This window comes from Gigantopelta aegis, unplaced genomic scaffold, assembly GCF_016097555.1.
Source record: "Gigantopelta aegis isolate Gae_Host unplaced genomic scaffold, Gae_host_genome ctg3892_pilon_pilon:::debris, whole genome shotgun sequence".
In the NCBI taxonomy this organism is placed as follows: domain Eukaryota; kingdom Metazoa; phylum Mollusca; class Gastropoda; order Neomphalida; family Peltospiridae; genus Gigantopelta; species Gigantopelta aegis.
Window position 1 is genome coordinate 11,931 of NW_024533568.1, and position 23,008 is coordinate 34,938.

At 38.7% G+C, this 23,008-nt stretch overlaps 2 protein-coding genes across 2 annotated transcripts; both read left to right on the top strand.

The window, feature by feature from the left end:
• The first annotated feature begins 9,786 nt into the window (after nucleotides 1–9,786).
• LOC121392480 lies at nucleotides 9,787–13,228 on the top strand. The gene is made up of 3 exons (XM_041523676.1): nucleotides 9,787–10,404; nucleotides 11,735–11,933; nucleotides 12,802–13,228. Exons 1-3 carry the CDS (start codon nucleotides 9,909–9,911, stop codon nucleotides 13,226–13,228), a joined length of 1,122 nt encoding a protein of 373 aa, XP_041379610.1. The 5' UTR covers nucleotides 9,787–9,908.
• A 788-nt stretch (nucleotides 13,229–14,016) lies between these two features.
• On the top strand, nucleotides 14,017–16,488 carry LOC121392481. The gene is made up of 3 exons (XM_041523678.1): nucleotides 14,017–15,027; nucleotides 15,604–15,781; nucleotides 16,210–16,488. The coding sequence occupies exons 1-3, from the start codon at nucleotides 14,290–14,292 to the stop codon at nucleotides 16,440–16,442; spliced, it is 1,149 nt and encodes a 382-aa protein (XP_041379612.1). The 5' UTR covers nucleotides 14,017–14,289; the 3' UTR covers nucleotides 16,443–16,488.
• The last annotated feature ends 6,520 nt before the right edge of the window (nucleotides 16,489–23,008 follow it).

The following is a 23,008-nucleotide window of genomic DNA, read 5'->3' on the forward strand; positions in this document are numbered from 1 at the left end:
TTTTTCCTTCTTTTCTGTGTTTTTAGTCTATGCAAAAAAACAAGCAAGCTCTATTCTCGACATTGCAGCTAACTTTATTCTGATACCAAAAATTCGTCGCCAATTTTTAACTTTTAATGCCATTAACATCTAATTATTTCACAGGTGGCGGAACATTGAAAATTGTTAGATTCAAATAGTGTTGCAACTATTTAGTAATCGTTTTTATAGCTATATTTAAGTTATATAAGCTTGTAGCTAGCGGTTGTTCTACAGGTTCCACACCTTCGCTGTGGGGATCGGTTGCGTATGAAATAAAACATCCATAGTTACTTCAGGCGTGCTATTTAATTGTAGAAGAAACTCTGAGGTGTCACGTAGTTATAGCCGGACGCAGTGAACAGTTTGTGTACCCATGGGCGGGACGTAGACCAGTTGTAAAGCGCCCGATGCACGGTCGGTTTAGATCTAGGAACGATCGCCGTCGGTGGGCCCATTGGGCTATTTCTCGTTCCAGCCAGTGCACCAGTGTATATCAAAGGCTACCCTGTCTTTGGGATGGATCATAGAAAATAATGGAAAAATGTAGCGGGTTTCTTCTCTAACATTATATGCTAAATTGACCACATGTTTGATTCCGGTAGAGTGGCATTGGTGTAATCTGGCTCTATATTGGTGGTGGGAGGGGGAGGGGGCACCCACACTGGTCGTTTTTAGGGCGTCAGCGGCAAACACAAAAGGTGATGGGGGGTGGGGGTGGGAAGAGGTCTGATTAGCGTTGTGTGGGGGTGTGGGGTGTCCAATACCACAATGGGTGTACTCAAGATTTTGTAAAGGGAGGTCACACAATTCTAAAAATGGCAATTTGAGTTTAACGACGGTAAACAAATTAGCCAAGCTCCCAAAGGGATCGAGGTCTGTGGGGAATCGGATGGCGGGGGGGGGGGGGGGGGGGGGGGGGGTCCGAGTGGATAATAATCTAATTAGAATATTTCGAAACGAAAAGGCTTGGAGATGCGGTTTCCGGGCAATTTAAAACACAAACTAAGGAAGAAAATGTTTTATTTAACGACGCACTCAACACATTTTATTTACGATTGTATGGCGTCGGACATATATGTTAAAGACCACACATATAATGAGAAAGGAAACCCGCTGCCGCTACTTCATGGGCTACTCTTTTTAATTAGCAGCAAGGGCTCTTTTATATGCACAATCCCATAAACAGTATAATACATACCATGGCCTTTGTTATACCAACACACTTAGAAGTCATTAAATAGGGCACCTTAAACAGGGCAGGACGAACCTCTAGTAGTGTCCCCTTTGTGGATTCGCTGTTACATACTCCTGGGCTGAGTCAGTAGAGTACGTTATTAGTACTAGTACTTTTGAACGTGAGGAGACAAAACAGAAATAGGCGACATGACCAGAAACCGAGAGTGAATTGGATTGGAGGCGAGATATATTAACACTAATAATAATATAAACACTAATAATAATAATAATAATACTAATAATACAAAAAATTATTTAAAAAATATAATAATAGTACAAATAATATATATACAGTGAAAGCCTTCTAAACCGGTACTCCACGGACCAAGAGTTGTGTCCGGTATTTAGAGCTGTCGGTTGTTCAAGGGTTGGTATTCATAAAAAAAAGTTTGTTCTACTCTGTCGTTTGTTTCCGCTGGTGTTCTGTTCATATTTAGACATGGATTTTTTTGGGTAATAAATTTATGCATGGATTTATGGATGTAAAGCAGATAAAATGTGCATGAAACAGCTAAAAGAAATGCAGTTGTTGCAGTATTTGCACGCTTTGTGCAAGAAACATGGAATATTCGGGAGTAATGTTGTCCAGTGTTCACCTAAAAGGCCAGACATTCAGTCGCAAAGCATTGCCACTCTGTGCAGCCTTCAGAAGTTCAGAAGTCAGAAAAACATTATTAGTGAACTGTTTGATGCAATTTCATCATGCCACGCCTCGATTAAAATAACAGATGGCGAGTCATAGGGATACTTGAATATGGGACCTCGCAGCGTGACGTCGCACGTCAATTTAACGTCCACCGAAACATCATATGACACTTATGGCAACGATATCAACAAACCAACCAGGTCATGGACCGTCCCTGTAGCGGTCGACCACCCGTGACAACCCCTCGCCAAGACACATGGATCTGAACCACGCACCTGCGAAACAGCTTCCAGACAGCAACCCTCACAGCCCGTACCATCCCTTTCTCCAGCGTTTAGTGGCCTCAGTGAGACGACGGCGCCAGGCCTGTATCAATGTTCAAGGTGTACACACTCGCTACTGACTGTGTAAACTTCGCTCTGGACCCCCCTCTATTGATGTGGCTCATTTGCATATGGCAGGTGCGCCCTTTCCATTGACTATTGCTCGTTTCCATACCTTCGGACATTTCTCTTTCCATGTTATAACGTTTCATACACGGCAGTAAAAACTTCAATTATCTTTGTCTTTTGTGTGTCACAATATATTTTGCCTTCTAGTATATGTATTGAAGATGTACTCAACAGATAACGTTCCAATAAAGCGACTTTGACTTAAGATCGTTAACTTTTGTTTATATACTTTTATCGATTGTAAGCTTATCATCGAGTGATAGTTCAACACGGTGACATTTAGCTGGACGTTTCCCTGTTGAAAATCAATATCGTAATGACACCGCGAAGCTAACATTACTTTTGCCTACAGTTTATTTTACGAAATAAATGGTTTTAGAACAAAATCAAAGGAAGACAGTGGATTCTAATCATTGTTCTATAAAGATGTTTGTGAAGAAAATCGAAGCTGCCATTTGATCTTTAATTGCTTGATTGGTATTTGCTAGCCGTGACCAGTCATATATAACGGTGATTGCACATCTAATGGCTAACCTGAGCAGGTGCATATTGCACTGGTTATGGCCCGGGAAGTAGATACAGTCGTATACTTGGTCCTAAAATGAATTCTACGTAGCTGGACAACTAGATATCTACCAATTACGAACATCTACTTCCCGGCACAAGTTAATTGCCCCATTACATGGTTGTCGGTGCGTGCAGTCTAAAGGTAACGACGAGCTGATACTGTTCCACAGTACAAATAGTAATACTACGAATTCATATCACTGGTTACATTATGGGTATTAATAATAATAAAATAACAATACAAACTAAATAATATAAAATAAAATAATTAGTCCATGAACTGAGACCCCACTTTAGATCGAGTGGTACCATATGTACCAAACGTAACTATGCTATGTTTGCGGTCAGGTAATCCGACAGAAGTCTTCGAGGTGACATTAGTGAAACAATTAGTGGCGTCATAATCATTGATAACAGTCTGATCGTCCGGTGTTCAGAGGTTCAATTTGCACTAAACAAAGAGTTTGGAACTGAATTATTTGTCCGGTGTTCAGTTTAGAGATCTTCCGTTTTAAAGAGGTAAACTTTAGACTTAAAAGATGCGTAAATCACGGGACCTTGGAAATGCCCAGTTTTGAGAGAATTCTGGTTTGTCTGGGGTCGTTTAAAGCCTGAATTGCGGTTGCTCGCCTGTCATATACTGTGTGTGTCTTAGTCAAAAACTGGAGTCGTTTAAAGCCTGAATTGCGATGGCTCGCCGGTCATATACTGTGTGTCTTAGTTCAAAACTGGAGTCGTTTAAAGCCTGAATTGCGATGGCTCGCCGGTCATATACTGTGTGTGTCTTAGTTCAAAACTGGAGTCGTTTAAAGCCTGGATTCCGGTGGCTCGCCTGTCATATACTCTGTGCGTCTTAGTTCAAAACTGGAGTCGTTTAAAGCCTGAATTGCGGTGGCTCGCCTGTCATATACTGTGTGTGTCTTAGTTCAAAACTGGAGTCGTTTAAAGCCTGAATTGCGATGGCTCGCCGGTGATATACTGTGTGTCTTAGTTCAAAACTGGAGTCGTTTAAAGCCTGAATTGCGGTGGCTCGCCGGTCATATACTGTGTGTGTCTTAGTTCAAAACTGGAGTCGTTTAAAGCCTGAATTGCGATGGCTCGCCGGTCATATACTGTGTGTCTTAGTTCAAAACTGGAGTCGTTTAAAGCCTGAATTGCGATGGCTCGCCGGTCATATACTGTGTGTCTTAGTTCAAAACTGGAGTCGTTTAAAGCCTGAATTGCGATGGCTCGCCGGTCATATACTGTGTGTGTCTTAGTTCAAAACTGGAGTCGTTTAAAGCCTGGATTCCGGTGGCTCGCCTGTCATATACTGTGTGCGTCTTAGTTGAAAACTGGAGTCGTTTAAAGCCTGAATTGCGGTGGCTCACCTGTCATATACTGTGTGTGTCTTAGTTCAAAACTGGAGTCGTTTAAAGCCTGAATTGCGATGGCTCGCCGGTCATATACTGTGTGTCTTAGTTCAAAACTGGAGTCGTTTAAAGCCTGAATTGCGGTGGCTCGCCGGTCATATACTGTGTGTGTCTTAGTTCAAAACTGGAGTCGTTTAAAGCCTGAATTGCGATGGCTCGCCGGTCATATACTGTGTGTCTTAGTTCAAAACTGGAGTCGTTTAAAGCCTGAATTGCGATGGCTCGCCGGTCATGTACTGTGTGTCTTAGTTCAAAACTGGAGTCGTTTAAAGCCTGAATTGCGGTGGCTCGCCGGTCATATACTGTGTGTGTCTTAGTTCAAAACTGGAGTCGTTTAAAGCCTGAATTCGGTGGCTCGCCGGTCATATACTGTGTGTGTCTTAGTTCAAAACTGGAGTCGTTTAAAGCCTGAATTCGGTGGCTCGCCGGTCATATACTGTGTGTGTCTTAGTTCAAAACTGGAGTCGTTTAAAGCCTGAATTGCGATGGCTCGTCGGTCATATACTGTGTGTGTCATAGTTCAAAACTGGAGTCGTTTAAAGCCTGAATTGCGATGGCTCGCCAGTCATATACTGTGTGTGTGTCTTAGTTCAAAACTGGAGTCGTTTAAAGCCTGGATTGCGGTGGCTTGTTATAAGAATCATCCTAATTCACTCTGCATATAACGCAAAATGAAATCCACTTGCGACAGTATAACGATCATGTACCTGTCGGAAATTTGGGGGATTCCCCAATAGCCTGTTTACATATTGATACGCTACGTCTCCTGTTTAGTTGGATGCACTTACTTTTAAAATACCAACAGTAAATCTTCTTCAGAAGTAAAATGCGTGCCCCTCTTAATTGTGTACCTTAAATGCTGTTTATAAACGTTTGTATGACGTGTGTGACGCTGAAAGGAATGCGGGAATACCTAACGGTTAATATTTCGAATTATGATTCGTTGTTATCATGCACCAGTTGTCGTGATGTGTATTAGGAATAAGTGAAATCGGTTATAATGACTGGTATTGTCGTAAATACAACAATAAAATACACAAACGATAATAGGAGCAACAGTTGCTTTAAACGTAAAATAATATGTTTTTAATCTGCTTACGCTATAATTATTGTATACGGCGAAAGACTTCAAACACGATAGTAGTTACCAGGTTTTTGTTAATGCTGCGTTCATCCCGAACAAGAAAGTGTATTTATTGAATTAGAATTGGGATAAGTATGTTCTATTTGACTTTTTCGGATGATCATGCTGGTAATAAAGGAGCAAATATCCATATTACCGTCTCCTTTCGGCGTAGTCGTTAAAACTTAATTTGCGACTGTATAGCCAGCTTGATCGTCCGCAAATGGTCAAACACAACATAGTTATCCCCTAAATACACTCTTCAAAAAAATAGGGGAACCTGAAATATTAATGTTAATATCAACTATTAGACCGAACATACGTCTTGACCACAAAAATCCTAGTAAAAAAACGTTCAAGTCTGTTTATCAACACACCGAAACACATTCCATTGTTTGCACGTGCATTACAGAGTTGCCCCGTACACGTGCGTGAGGTGTCATTCTCGATTTTGACAATTTCCAGGTAGGTCGATTAATCACTGTGGAATATTATTTCTGTCAATCCTTTTCATTTTGTTGATCACACAGTTGCGATGCGGCGTATGCAACGCGATGAACGTTTACGGGCTATTGGCATGCTGCAAACAGGCAGAAGTCAGCGTGAAGTGGCCAAAACCTTCAATGTTTCGAAGTCAATGATTGGCAGACTATGGACCAGGTACCAACAAACCCAAAATGTTGACGATCGATCCCGTTCAGGTCATCCCAGGGCAACGATAGGAGTACAGGATCGATGCGTCCGTAACCAGGCTCTACGAAATCGAGCTTAAATGGCAAACCAAATTGTTACAAACCTTCATCAGGTTGCTTGTGTCCGAGATACGTTTCAGACGATTAGAAATCGTCTGTAGTTCCCACAAATGTCGCAACGACAAAAAATGTCACAACGACCACAAATGGCAATGTTACTGCCACACATGTCCTAATCGACCACAAATGTCATAACGACCACAAATGGCAATGTTACTGCCACACATGTCCTAATCGACCACAAATGTCATAACGACCACAAATGGCAATGTTACTGCCACACATGTCCTAATCGACCACAAATGTCACATGATCGACCACAAATGTCGCAAAGTTATTACCACACATGTTCTAATCGACCACAGATGTCACACGATCGACCACAAATGTCGCAATGGTCTCAACCACAACAGTCACAACGCTGAACGCCACAAATGTCACAACGTGAAATGACGCAACTCATCGAACACAAATGTCATAATTTACATTGACGTTTTTAAAACGTTTTCTTGTTTTGTCCTTTTGGGGTTATACCTTTAGCTCAAATGTAGTGTCCCTTGCTCGGCAGGATTACGGGATCTATTCCCACTGTAGCATCCATTTACATGTTTCATTATTAGCACCAACTTAGTGGTCTGAAAACTCGACATCAAATTAATATTACACTGTGAAAAAGCACTGTTCAATAAAATGACTCCTGTACTATGTTCAGCACCATATAAGTAATGTTAGTGTGAACAAGACTCTCATTTTCGGTCGAACTGCTATAAAGGCCACACATCAATAACGGGTACTTCAAGCGCTACATTACGTATACCAATGCATCTATTTTAATCTGTATATAACGACCACCTGCTAATAAAGTTGACTTTTGTAAGTTCTTTGTTATATAGAGGTTTACAGAACACCTAGTAAGATAGAAAAAAATATATGTGTCTAATCCATTTGTTAAAACAATAAAATATATTCCAATCAATCAAATACTGAATGTATACAGTATCCTACGAAATGTTATATCATAATACAGAAGAGTGGGGCGTAGCTCAGCGAGACAGAGAGACAGAGAGCGAGAGAGAGAGAGAGAGAGAGAGAGAGAGAGAGAGAGAGAGAGAGAGAGAGAGAGAGAGAGAGAGAGAGAGAGAGACAGAGACAGAGATGTTTTATTTAACGACGCACTCAACACATTTGACTTTTACGGTTATATGGCGTTACACATATGGTTAATGACCATTCTAATTAGCAGCAAGGGATTTTTTATATGCACCATTCCATAGACAGGATAGCACATACCACGGTCTTTCTTACACCAGTTGTTGAGCACTGGCTAGAACGAGAAATATCTTAATGCTTTCTCTCCCCTTTTTTTTTTTTCCCCTTCTTTTTTTTTTTTTTTTTTCTCTTCCCTCTTTCTCTCTTCTTGACCCCCCCCCCCCTCTTTTTCCCCCCCCCCCCCCCCCTCTCCTTTTTCCTCGACCAGTCTGGCTGTTAAATAAAGGTGACCTTTATAGCAGTTCGACGGAACATGACAGTCTTGTTCATACTAACATTACTCATATGGTGCTGAACATGGCACGAGAGTCATTTTATTCAACGGTGCTTTTTCAGTGCAATGGTCCATGTACCATACCCTTTAACATGAGTTCATAGTTTTCAATTATTGCATAATATATCAGTTACTTATGATATTATACTATTTCCCCAGGAGTCTATATATTATAACTCATGGTAATACTGTGCCTCACAAGGCTGCACAGAGTGTAAAGCATTTACACATCCTATATATTTTATTTGTACACTAAGTAATGTATGCACGTGTATATGTGTGTTTGTGTGTGTGCATGTGCGAGTACGTCCCATTAGCCTGTATATTTTATTGGCATATATTTATTATTTATATTTGTTTATGTATTTGTATTCGTTTATGTACCTATGTATATATTGTGTTAATAATAAAAACAAAAAAATAATAATAATAAATTTAAAACAAAAATAGATGCATTGGCATACGTAATGTAGCGCTTGAAGTGTCCTTTATTGATGTCTGGCTGTTAAATAAAGGTGACCTTTATAGCAGTTCGACCGAACATGACAGTCTTGTTCACACTAACATTACTCACATGGTGCTGAACATGGTACGAGAGTCATTTTATTCAACAGTGATTTTTCAGTGTAATATTGATTTGATATCGAGTTTTCAGACAATTAAGTTAGTGCTAATAATGCACATTTTAGGGGATGCTACATTGGGAATAGATCCTGTAATCCTGCCCAGAAAAACAACGAAACCTTTAGAAAAACGTCAATATAAATTATGTCATTTGTGGTTGGTGAGTTGCGTCATTTGTGGCGTTCAGCCTTGTGACATTTGTGGCGTTCAGCGTTGTGACATTTATGGTTGAGACCTTTGTGACATTTGTGGTCGATCGTGTGACATTTATGCTCGATCGTGTGACATTTGTGGTCGATTAGGACATTTGTGGTCGATTGTGTGACATGTGTGGTCGATCGTGTAACATTTGTGGTCGATTGTGTGACATTTGAGGTCGATCGTGTGACATTTGTGGTCGATTGGGACATTTGTGTTCGATTGTGTGACATTTGTGGTCGATTGTGTGACACTTGTGGTCGATTAGGACATTTGTGGTCGATCGTGTGACATTTGTGGTCGATTGTGTAACATTTGTGGTCGATCGTGTGACATTTCTGGTCGATCGTGTGACATTTCTGGTCGATTAGGACATGTGTGGCAGTAACATTGCGACATTTGTGGTCGTTGCGACATTTGTGGGCACTACAATCGTCTTCATGCAGCCCATCTTCAGGCTCTACTACTCCGGGTTGTACCTACCTTGACAAATCGTCACATTGCCCATAGACGTGAATGGTGTAAAGAGCTGTAGAACTGGGGTATGCGTCGCTGGTCACGTGTTATGTTTTCAGATGAGTCCCTATTCACTTTGGACTTCCTTGACAGGCGTGGTCGGGTCTGGTGACGAAGAAATTAACGGCACGTCAACGTCACTATACCATTGCATGACATACATTGGCGGTGGATCGGTTATGGTGTGGGGTGGTATCACTATGACTGACATACCCCCCCCCCCCCCCCCCAACCGTAGTTTTTAAGGAAGGGTCATTGGGCAGTACTACCGGGACAACATACTGACACCCTTTGTCGTCCCGTTTGCTAGGCCTGTGGCTCGACGTTTTTTTTTCAGTATGACAATGCCGGTGCTCACCATGCACGAATCGCCAATGCTCACCTCCAGCAGCACAACATCTATCGAAAGCCATGGTCAGCAATGAGCCCAGACCTTTCCCCCATTGAACACGCCTGGGACATGATAGGGATATATGTGCGTCAATGTCAAAAACCGCCGACGATGTTAGCGAAACTTGGTCAGGCGAAAATAAAAATTAAGTTTGTTTGTCCTCACCCGACCGACCCACAAAAATCGGCCCGTGTCAAAATCTTTTTTGACCTCTTTTCAAGCATTTTTTTTTTTTTTTAAACCAAGTTGTGTCAAGCAAACGTTTAAAACCCAGATATATTTAACCAAACTTTATTAACGTTTGTCGATTCGTTGAAAATTAGAAATTCTGTAGGCCTTGCTTTTAGTATTAACAATAACGAGAACACGTATTTCCCGTGATAGCACGAGATCTCGCAGTGCATGTTGATGGCACGTGCACGTGATAATGGCGTTTCGCTTGGACATGAATGAAAGTGTGAAACGAAAGCATTTGTGCAACTTTACACTGTGTTGTTCCGTTGTTCTACACTGTGGGACGTTATCAAACATTATATGCAGTAATGTTATTTCCGATTTCGGCGATGATTGTAATTGGAACGAGGTACTCGAGTCATTAATTACGCATTGTGACCGTTCAAAAAGCGGAAACGACTTGTTTCGATTGATGGAATCCGACAAACGTTCAGTGTCTTTGACTTCAACATTGAATGGAACAGATATGTTTTATCCTAATATGCAGGAGAAAATAAGTGTCGTGCATCACTTTGACAAATGTTTAAAGTACGCCAAATTTGAAATTGAACGATGTGTTACGGAACCGTCAAACGACGAGAGTTCTTTGTTGACCGGCGGCGGTGTGAACGCATTTCGAAGGATGATGGACGCTAGAACCGAAACGAAACCACCGCCACTAAAGGACGTCAGAAGTGGTAGATTCACAGGTATGTATTTATGATTATTCAATACTCCTGAATAAAAATTAAGATTATAATTGGTAATAAATCTTAAAATAAAACATTATACAGTTTTGTGAATTACGTGTAGAGGGTGGATAAGGGAGAGTCTTCAAATAAGTTACTATTCTAAAACTTTTACTTTAGTTGGTTCATTGATTTATTGTAAGTAAGTCGCTGTTTAAAATGTCTATTTGTAGCATTGAAATGTGGAAATGGTTGGCATAACGTACATTGAACAACTTGTTCATGGGTCAGTGGGATGGGGGTGTTTTTGTCAGAGCATTGCCTCCCAGACCAGGCGGGTTAGCCCGGTGCGCGGAAGCTATGCTCAATTTTTTGTAGAAATTATTGGACTTTGTACATAAATTATTAATATATAATGAATGTTTTAGGATACCCCAACGCCGAGAAAATATCAGATATTGCATGCCAAGCAATGGTAAATAAGTGACGAAATGAATGCTATATAAATGACGATTTCATTTATTAAAGTGACAGCCTCTGGAATATTTTTTATTATTTAAGCATTAGAACAGTTAATTCAATCACGTTCGTGCATAAGTAGCAGCGCACTCCACATAGAATACGCTAGCTTTTCGTAGTCAATAACAGTGTCTTTCGAAACTGGGACGAGAAGAGCGGCTCACTTGAACTTCTGCTTTCATTGGTTGATCGCAAGCGTGAAATTCCCCAACAAGAGATACTTGCTTGTTCGATCAAGTCTTTCATATGTATGACGTCAAATACCGATAAAAATAGAACGGTTTAGCTAGACTGCGATACAAAATGGCGTTTTTGTTTTCTTCAAACTATAGTAAACATTTGATGATAGACGTTAATGGCAACAACTCCCAGTAAATTAAAAGTGCAGTTATACTTGAATTTGAACTTAGAACTTGATTTTATTGGATTTATTCCAGAGAATGTCACTTTAAGAATTGAACATGATAATTTTTGAGGTTCATGCTAGTATGAAACACAAAACCGATTTACACACTGTATGAATGGCATAGCGCAATAGCACGAAGCCATTCCTTCTAAAATGTGTAAATAGGTTTTGGGTTTCATAGTATCATGAACCTCAAACATTATAATGTTCAATTCTTATAATTCCAAACATGGAAAATGTTATATAATGCAAATCGTTTTGATCAACAATCACACTAAATTCTCAATGTTACGTATTAACGCTCGCTTTAGGGGAATCGCCAACGTCATTCAAAATTGGAGCTTCTTGCAATATGAAACTCGATTTTTCAAATGACGTATGTTTTACAGATTTGAATCATAACCATATATATAATATGTTTTCCAGCAAAAGACAAACTCTACAATGACGTATGTGTGGAACTGAAACGATCTGAAGCAGAATTTCCAAAATCTCTTCTCCCTGATGAAGTTATGAAGCAGGTTGGGGCGATTGTTGACCTGCTCTGGTACATTGATGGGAATGTATCTACTATTCAGGAAAGGTCTACACACGTACCAACAGAGATCACACCAGTGCCAAATAGGTATTGCTATTAAAAGCGTATATACTAAGGCCTACAATACTATCCCCTCTTATACATGATTGGTGTGCATTTAAAAGATCCATTGCTGCTATTAAACCAATATGTGGTGGGAGTAGTTTTCTTCTGAGACCAGGGATCGAATTGTGTTCAGTAGGTCAAATGCTAATCTGAGGAGCTTGGGTCGTTGGATCGAACTACCTCAGTTTGGCTTTTTCCTCGTTCCAACCAGTGTCCCATAACTGGAATACCAAATGTTGATGTAAGTACTGTCCTGTATAGTGAAGTGCAGATAAATGATCCCTTGCTGCTTGTTTGATAGTAGACTAACCAATTTCCCATGGCTGGTACATCAGGTTTGGTATGTACTGTCCTGTCTTTAGGTAAGTGCACATAACAGATCGCTTGCTGCTTAATAGCCTAAGTGGTGTCCCATTACTGGTATACCACATCTGATCTCCAAAACCGTCGTACAGTCAACATTGTATCTGCATATAGTAGTTGAAACAATGTTTTATGCAAAATAATTTATGATATGTAGTGTCCTGACTGGGAAAGTATATAAAAAAGATAATTGCTGCTTTTCCGGTAGTAGCCCATAGAGTTGCAGCTACAGGTTTCCCAGACTAAATATATATCAGCCAGACTAGAAATTAGTAAAATATGCAAGATAAATAAAATAATGCAATATCTGTTTGAAATTTGTGTTCTACGTTTCGACATAGGATTCCATATTTCAGCTTTTATTTATGAAAAGTAGGTCATTATTAGAATCAACCACAAATTTAAATAACAGTGTAAGAAGCATATGCATATATGTATAGTCTGACGTTAATTTCATCTGTTACAAGTTATTGATTTTTTTCTTCAGGTTCTTGAAGTTTGAAGGCTACAATGATTGGAGGAAAAAGAAGTCAAAGAAGCCACAGCTACATGCAAAAGATCTTGATATGCATAGCCAAATCGTATTTCGTTTGACAAGCAAGCCCTCTGTACAAGTTTGGAATAATGAACTTAAAAATGATTTAAATTCCTTGGCAGCTTCCCTCAGCTCTTATGCCTCCTACTTGAAGTCGAGCAACATCAAGCAGCAAACTAGGCAACAACAGCTTTATCCAGTTCGACAGGTAACTGATAATGTATGGATTGAGTACAAACCTGCTTCAGCAACAACAGTAGCACCAGAGTATGCAATTTTAGAAACAGCATTAGGCGAGTTAAAAGACTTTGAAATCCTATTCTTTGATCCAGATGTACACTGGATCACAAAAGTATCAAGAAAAGTACAGATTTTTTGACAATCTTCATCTTTCGCAAGACGTGGCTTTGCTGTCCTATGATCCAGGTGGTTCGCAAACATCTAGTAAAGTTATTTGGAAAATTCCAGCAGGAGTCGGCTCTTCAGAGTTAATGACTACTGCAAGTCGTGTTGTAAAAGACCTCGGTTCCAGACTGTCAGAATTCCATACAAGGCAAATGAAGCGAGATTTCACAAGAAAGTTCTGCAATGTAGCAGGAAGCAAGATTCCATCTCATGTGTTAAGGGCAGTATATGCAGAATTGACTCTTGATGCATCATCAGATCAAAATCCTGTCATAGACGCCAGAGTTCGGCAAGCAGTACTGGCTGGTGATCCAGATTTGGTGGTTGATATGCGCCATTTAAATAAAGGCCGTCCAGATGATGCATTTGATGCATTTTTCCAGGAACTAGAAATCGAGTCAATAACTGCAGCTGATGAAAGACGTCATAATGTTGAACATATTTCCAGATTTATTTCTGTGCGGGACTTGATTGAACAAGTAAAATCTCGCCTTCCCCCCAACACAGCAGTACCAAGTGAATCTACAGTCCTCTTTGCTTTTGTGCCAAAAAATTCTCATACTAAAGTAGCAAAACTTTACAAAAGTCGAGTGCCTTTGAGATTTACTGTGCAAACACGACAGCTTCGGGCTTCACACCAAGATGATCACTATTGTGCAGCACAGTTCAAATATATGCGTGAGTTTGCTGTCAAACATCGAGACAGAGTTACCTTTGTGTGTCTAGATGACAAATCAAAACTAGATTTTGGAGAGCCCGGGTGCTGCCTTATCATCAGGAGTGCGCGGAAAGAAATCTGTTGTTCCTACTACATCAACTCTTTCATGTTTGGATCATGATGTAGGCCAAAAGGGCTCTATCACACCATCAGTGTGTCTGAATGTAGAGATACCTGAAACACCAGACGGTTCTTTCTACAGAGGCCAAGTAACTGTTATTTTCAAAGATAGCATTTTTGAGCCAAGCTCACCCTTTAGGCATGCTGTTGAACTTCAGAATATCCTAGCACAGGAAGGTACCTTCAAACCAGTCTTGATGTTGTTCACAGATGGTGGTCCTGATCACAGAGTCACATATCATGCAGTGAAACTTTCACTCATCATTCTCTTTCGGCGTCTTGGCTTGGACATGATAGTTGCTGGTCGAACAGCCCCAGGGCACAGTTGGGCAAATCCTGCAGAAAGAATCATGAGTTTACTTAATCTTGCATTTCAGAATGCAGCTCTAACGAGGAATGAATGTACTAGTGCTGTGGAACAGGCACTGAGGAGTTGCAATTCAATGGAAGACATCCGGAAAAAGAGTCGGACTGTACCAGGACTTGAAGATGCTTGGGTTGCATCACTCCAAGAGATGGAAAAAATGCTTCAGGAGAGAGTTGAGCGGATCCAGTTGAAAGGTCAAAACTTTAAATGTCTCAGTGCAGCTACAAAAGATGCAATCAATGAATTTGAGGATGATATCCAGAACATTGATCCAGAACTTGTTAAGGGACAATATCAGCAAGTGAATGTGAACAAAAGGCAGAAATATCAGGACTTTTTGAAGACTCACTGTCTAGAGCGCACATACACTTTTCAGGTCAGAAAATGTAATGATGCGACATGTTGTGTTCCGCCAGTTATTCAGTTTCCTTGGCTGCCTGACCCAGAAATTGCCTCGGATGGTCAGCACTTCAAGCCCTTTGATGAAGTACTTGGCTTTCCTACGACTGAAAAAGACCGTCCATCTTCTCAAAGGCAAACCCTGACTGCTATTGCGGAAGATCAACAGGTATGTGAGATAGACTATGTATAGTGACATCTGCTTAAATTGCACTTGACCAGCCTCTGGGGCGCAGTGGTTAAGCTATCGGCTCACAGGCTGGCAGGTACAGGGTTCGTATCCCAGTACCGGCTCCCAACCAGAGCAAATTTAAAGACTCAATTGTAGGTGTAAGGCCACTACACCCTCCTTTGTCTTTATAACACGTTAACATCTACTAACAATTAACCACTGTCCTGAACAGACTGCCCACATAGCTGAGGTGTGTGGCCATGACAGTGTGCTTGGACCTTAATTAGATATAAGCACGAAAATAAAGTTAAAATGCGATTGCACTGTATACAAAATATATTAACAGTATAATACCAATATGATTATTGGTATTAATCTCTTGACTAAACATATGTAAATATTAACAATATATTAAAGCAATTTATTGCCACTCTTTAATTGTAACACTCAAGAAATGCTTAAGATGTAATACAGTATTTATATTAGATTTAGACATCTTCAAAATAGTATTGTATTTAATACAAACAAGAAATCACATACTTGCAATGTTTATTTAATACTTTATTTATTCAGGGCTGCAAGAATTCAGTACTTGTTGGTCAGAATGTCCGGCAGACGGTTCACTGCCATGAATGTGGGAAACCACGCTGTGTCTACTCAAAATCCTCTTTCACAAGTCGTGATACCAGGTCCTTCAAGCGACTGATCGAGTCTCATGACTACACTTGTGGGTCCATCTTGACCCCTGATGGTGAGTTTTCAAGATTTTATTGATGACATCTTAATTTGAAATCATTGTTTCTCTCCAATGTGTGTATCCATATAGGACTTTTCACTAGTCCTGTTATCAGGTCCTTCATGCATACCAAGACTACACATGTGCGTACCAAGACTACACATGTGGGTCTATCTTAACTGCTGATGGTTAGTTCAATGTCAAATTTTTTATTGAAAAGATCTTAATTTGAAATCGTTGTTTATCTCAGATGGGTGTATACATTTATTGTTATGCAATAAATACAAGTACTAGTATAAGCACAGCAGGAAAACTGGGTTGAAGAAATCTCAATAGTGATGGTACTAATTAATTTTCATTCTTTGTAACACCAGTAATAATATTTAATGGACAAAAAGTATAATACAATGCACATATTAATTTTCCTTCTATTTGCATTTTAGGTCACATACTTCAAGGCAAGGCATTTGTCAGACTTCAGATGTGCTGTACCACTCCAATCGAGTTTGCATATTTTGCATCATCGTCCATCGTCCGCAAGGATATATGTTGTCATTGTGGGAGTTTTGGGGCAGAACGAGACAAGGATCTCATGCAGAACTATCGCGTTGTATTACCTGTTTGCATTAATTGCAAGCACCTTGGATCTCCAAAGAGGAATCCTATTCGGAAATGAATATGTTAACTAGTGTGTTAATCTTAACTATAAAACAGTACACTTTAAGCTGGTTGCTTTGTTATATTATCTGTAGAACAAAAGGCTACATTTTACTTTAAACCAATAGTGGTGCAAATACCGGTAAGTTAAATTCAAATGATTTATTTTCTTGAATATGTATGGAATCCCCACCCCACCCCACACAACTCAAAAAAAAAAGAAAATATTTTTCCTACCGACCTACCCACATTTGAAATTGCAGGTCGGTATGCCTCGTCAACAGAATGAATGTCTAACACATCGCGGCGGTATCACCCACTACTGATAAAAAAAAACAAAAAAAACCCCTCAACTTTCAAATTTCACCTTTGACCGCAATCGTCCTTTAAGATCTTTGGTGGTCACAGAACCTTATGTAAACTGAACTACCGGTTGTAATGTTTGCCAAATTGCTCGTAATTCACTATTATCATACAACCATTTCCCACAGCTAATATACCTTACAATTTTGGCAATTGTCAATTCTTATTAGAGTTCCCCTACTGTTTTGAAGAGTATACAAACATTTTAATATGGAGACAATATCACACCTGTAACACCGAAACCTGGATGCAGTGGGTAAGGAAATATCACTTTCGTTTCTTAAGACTTTAAAACAAATGCAAAATAGTGTGTTGTGATAAGAATGTGTTCAATAATAATATCTACTGAATCGGTGCACAATATTGTAGCTCAACGTTATACCATCCACCTCAGGAACAATTGCCTCGGCGAAGGTGTCAGATTTAGAGTTTAGATGTAATATTTCGTTTTACATTTGACATTTCTAGGAAACAATAAATGTGTACAAAGTAGGGTGATTTTTACACTTCTGGATTAAATCAATTTATATATACTGATGGAAAGAAATAAAGGATCACATAGATAGCAATAACAAACAATGACTGCATCAAAAATCAATTCATATTGTCAGGCGTTGACTGAGAACATATAGGCAGCACATTCAGCACTACAGACATTCAATCCCAAATTACAACTTGGTATGAAATACAGACATTACTCCGCTAGTAGTGAATTAAATTTGGTCTACAATTTGATGTGTTCCCTTATTTCTTTTCATCAGTATATTATTGATGAAATAAATTCAATACATATACCCGATTGAGATTGCGAATTGTGGGCAACATAGGCGCAAGGGCTCCCACTTTTATAGCGGGGAATCCTCACTGTTGCTCGAATTAAATGAAAATGCTCGAATCTGGATAACAATATTTATTCATATTAGCATTACTACCAAAAACTATATATGGTTGCAAACGAACCACTACGCATGTATCATGGATGACAAATAATTTTGAGTGTAGAATGATGGAAATGTAGGTATGTAGGTATGCATGTATGTATGTAGGTATGTATCATTTAAAAAGTGATTTCAGAACTTATCTGAATTATCTGAAACCACGTATCGTTTGACACATTTCTTAAACTGGCGACCCTTTCGAAACTCATTCGAAGATGATATGAAACAAGCGATTTTGTATTTTCACGATGTCAGATTAGTCATGATGTCGATGTCAGATTAGTCATGATGTGATTAGTCACGATGCCAGATTAGTCATGATGTCAGATTAGTCACGATGTCAGATTAGACATGATGTCAGATTAGTCACGATGTCAGATTAGTCACGATGTCAGATTAGTCATGATGTCAGATTAGTCACGATGTCAGATTAGACAGCACAATACAACACAACACAATACAATGCAATACAATATTATATAATGTAACATAATGTGATATAATATGATATACTATACTATCTTACATTTTCAGTGCAATCAAAGTATGTGATATTTTTCAGATTTCATACTTTAAGAATTTGATACATTTGCAAATTAGGTGTAAATTAATCGAGGTCACGACACTACGTTTATCGACATTTACGTAAACGTACTAGAGTGACACTCCATAATTGACGTATGCATCCATAGATATCAAATAAAAAGAAACACATTTCAATAGCGATTTTATACTGAAAGCTGTCCAGCGTTCAGAAAAAAACCAACAACACGTTATGCACTAGTTTATTTTGATTTAAGTACATCCAAAATGACGTCACTTGAGTTTGACATCAATTCCATTCAAAAAGACACCGCGCCACATATTCTTACGGCATTTGAATATCTAGTAATGGCGGACTGAAATTAAAGTTGCGTGTACAGTTTACAAAAACACGTTGTATTAAGCTTGAGATTATATAATAAAGAGATTGTCACCATCGTGTGTTTCGGTATCATCAAACCATATATTAGGAATAAGAATAAATATAGATTATTACACAAGCGTGTGTGTCGTACTGATTTTATGAAACGAGTGTCAGGAGTTTTGTATTGCCCGAGCAAGAGCGAGGGTAATACATGAATCCTGACACGAGTTTCGTAAAATCAGTACGACTCACACGCAAGTGTAATAATTTCTTTATTATCCATATTATTATTGTTGTTTTATTTAACAAGACCCAACTCAAAATGTTTCAGCCACAACGACGAAATGACGTCATATTTCACATCCTCAGTGTGAGCTAGGATTGGAGAAGCATCGTGTTGTTACACGTGTGCTTCGTATGATTATTATTAACTCGGTTATGTTGAACAATATGGATAATAATATTAATACATGATATTGAAAATACCGAAAAACGCTCTGGTAATAACACACACACACACACACGCACACACACACACACACACGCACATACACGCACACACGCACATACACACACGCACACACACACGCACACACACACACGCACACACACACGCACACACACACACACACGCACATACACACATACATATATATATATATATATATATATATATATATATATACATACCACATCTACACCGTCTCATTTGCGGGAAAATGCAGGATTTGAGGGGAAATACAGAATTTGCCGTTATGTACGAAATGTCAATTGACTTGCTCGACTGGTTGTACGAAAATACAAACTGTTGATGAGACCGACGCAATTTCCTCCAACACGCCTCACTGATTAACTTTAAAAAGACTTGAATTCGTTATGAATGGGAATACCACAATTCTGTAAAAAAAAAAAAAAAAAAAAAAAAAAAAATGTATTTGAAGATTTCTTGAGCACGTTTGGACCGAAAAAATTGCTAGATTGTAGTTTGTGGCGTATTAAAACCTAATGCTAGAATATAGCATTGCGTAATCAGTTACCGTGGTAGAACTTGGGCGAATTATAACGAACATATTTTACAGGTTCTACAAGTTAGTACAACACGACAAATATTTTTGTTCGGCTGCGGATGTTCAATTTTGTTTTCCCGATACGTTTACAACATACTCGTAAGCGTTTAAAACACACAAGATAATAAGGCGCTAAGAGTTGTCTCCTTTTGCGAAACACGGGTCTTAAAATGGTTTCGGGATAAAACCACCCGGAATCCTTGTTGACACTCTTAATACCCAAACAGCTAAAAAAAAAGTAAAAAATACTTTGCATAGGAACTAAGTTATTTGATTACAAAAAAAAAAATAATAATAATAATAATAAAAAAAATGGTGTTATGTTATGTTATTATTAAAAAACTCAAACTGTGTTTGTACTTTATTTAAACTATTTACTGTTAGTGTAATTTTAGTTTATTTATAAAACAAATCTGAAAGGTAATACATTAGTTACGCGGGTTGTTGTCAGGGCGTACGGGATTGTACGCCCCTCCAAAATCGTGCGTTTTGATTGGTCAATAGCCAGTGCATACCACAAGTACACCGTGTCATTTGTGGGAAAATACAGAATTTGTCAGAGTGTACGAAATGTCACGTGATTTGTTCGACTGGTTGTACGGAAATACAAACAGCGGATGAGACCGACGAAATTTTCTCCAACACGCTCCACTGATTCAAATTCTTAAAACAATATTGGATTCCTTATGAATGGGAACATCACAATTCGGTAAATTTTATTTTTACTGTTTATTCGAAGATTTCTGGAACACGTTTGACTACAAAATGTGCAAGATTGTATTTTTTTCGCATATTAAGAGCTAATGCTGGAATCTAGAACTGCGTAATCAGTCACAGTGTTAGAACTTTGCCTAATTATCACGAACATATTTTAAGTAATAACTTGACATGCCTTTTTACAGGTTCTGCAGGTTAGTACAATACGACAAATATTTTTGTTCGGCTGCGCGTGTTCAATTTTGTTTTCCTTGATACAATTACAACATAACCATAACCGTTTAAAAAACGCAAGATAATAAGGCGCTGAGTTGTCTCCCTTTGCGAAACACATCCTTCAAATTCATTTCAGGGTAAAACCACTAGCATTCCTTGTTGACACTATGAATATAAAACAGATAACAACAACAAACACCCTCCCCCACAACCCCTCCCCCAAACAAAACGAAAAACCAAAATAGAAACAACACCAGTAATACCTTCCATAGTTATTTGTTAACAAAACAATCCAATATATTATGAAGAATTTGATGTTATGTTATTAAATTCAAACACAAAATGTGTGTTTACCGTAATAATTATTTAAACGTTTTACTATTAGCGTAATTGTTCGTTTAATTATAAAACAAAGATCTATAAGGTAATACATTCATTACGCGTTTTGTGTTTTGTTTTTTGACAGGCGTACGGGATTATACGCCCCTCAGGAAATATAGATTTTAGAAGTAAGATGTGTTCTTACTGTTATATTAAATTAGATATGCAAACATTTTTAAGTCGCAAGTATGGACAGTCTTAAAGTGTGTGTCCTGAGTTTGTTACTATTGTAACACGTTTCCCATAGAAATATCATTTTAATGGCTAAAACTACATACATATTACATGTTCTTGTGTAGAATGTCACTGTCGTTATTTACGAAGTGTTTGAGATCGCCTGAATGATTCCAAATCCCGAGACTAGATTTTATTATCGACTGTTTGTACGTATGGAAGAAAGATGTATATTATCCATTAGAGGCTTTCGTAGGAGATATAGCTAGCACTAAAATTTCCGATATCTCCTGCGATATACGGAAGAAAGGTATATATTAGGACGTAAAGTGAAGTTTTAACTACTGCAAACATTTGGCCGACCATAAACACATTCGTTATAGTGACTCAGATAGTATACTAAACAAAACAATGTATTTAACGTGCTGTTTTGTTTGCTTGGGACAGACGCTTTAACATGTGAAAATCATAGGAACACACACCATTTTCCACATACATATTTTCATTAAAAATACAACATATTTTCAAATGCTTTATTATTAGTTCTTTATTAAAACAATTTAGTCATGCTTGAAAACCATGTGTTTTTAGACAAATCATTTCCAAAGGGCGTGTCTTTATTAGCCCTTTCAATCTGACCCCCTACCCATCCACCCCCCCCCCCCTCCCCACACACACACACTTAACAAGTGTTTTCCATCTAGCTTCGTCATATATATATATATATATATATATATATATATATTTATACCTCTCTTCAAAATACATTCCCACCCTAATATAATTCACAACCCTCTTGCAGTTTCCTTTATTTATTAAATACAACACAAAAATAGCAATATGGAGGACACAGTAAAACCAAATGTTGGTCAGTTCAGTGTCGGAGAGCGGGCTAGCCAACACTACTTCTATATTTCCTTGTTTTTTCTTGTATTTTTTGTGTTGTTCGTGGGAAGGGTGTGGGTGGGGTGGGGGGGTGGGGGGGTGGGGGTGTAGGTTTCTCCAATGCTCTGACCAACCGACAGTCTTGTCCCACCCCTGACCATGCCGAATTTAGAAAATTAGTGATGGTTTTGCATTGACCCCCTGTGAAAGGAATAGTATTATGTGATGAAGAAAACTGTTAAGTGCCATTGACTTTATCCTCATATATTTGACGGAACATTGTAATACTAAGGATACAAACATATCCAATGCTAGAAACCATTCATATATTTGACAAACATTGTAATTATAAGGAAAGTCATGTAAACATTAATAGTATAAACGAGGACGTCAAGTGGATGGAGGAGGGTTACAGTTGTCCAGTTCCCTACCAATTACGTCTCCAAAGCTGGGACGTGTGGTGTGGCCCCATCGGGTTGACGTTAACTGTGACAAATCAGCACCAAGGGGTTGTGAAGTAATATATGAATCACTGTGGTTGATTATCTAACAAAATAAGACTTGAGTAAGGGTTGTATTTTTTCTTACAAACCCGGAATCGAAAAGGCAATTTATTTATTTATTTCAAGGAATAAATACCAACAAAGACAATAAAACATTTATGTTGAAAGTTTCAACATTAATGACAAAAACAAATGACGTGATACGTTTGTATTTACTCGGAACACTTTTGTCATGACCTCGAAACAACCGATCACATAATATGTGGAATAAAACTTGATATACAACGGCTGACCTCTTACATTGGTGTGAAATAAATTATAATTTTGTCACGTGACTCTCCTCGTATATGTTTTATGGTCACAAGTTTTGTTTTGTTTTGTTTCACGACGCCACTAGATCACATTGATTAATTTATCGTCGGCTATTGGACGTC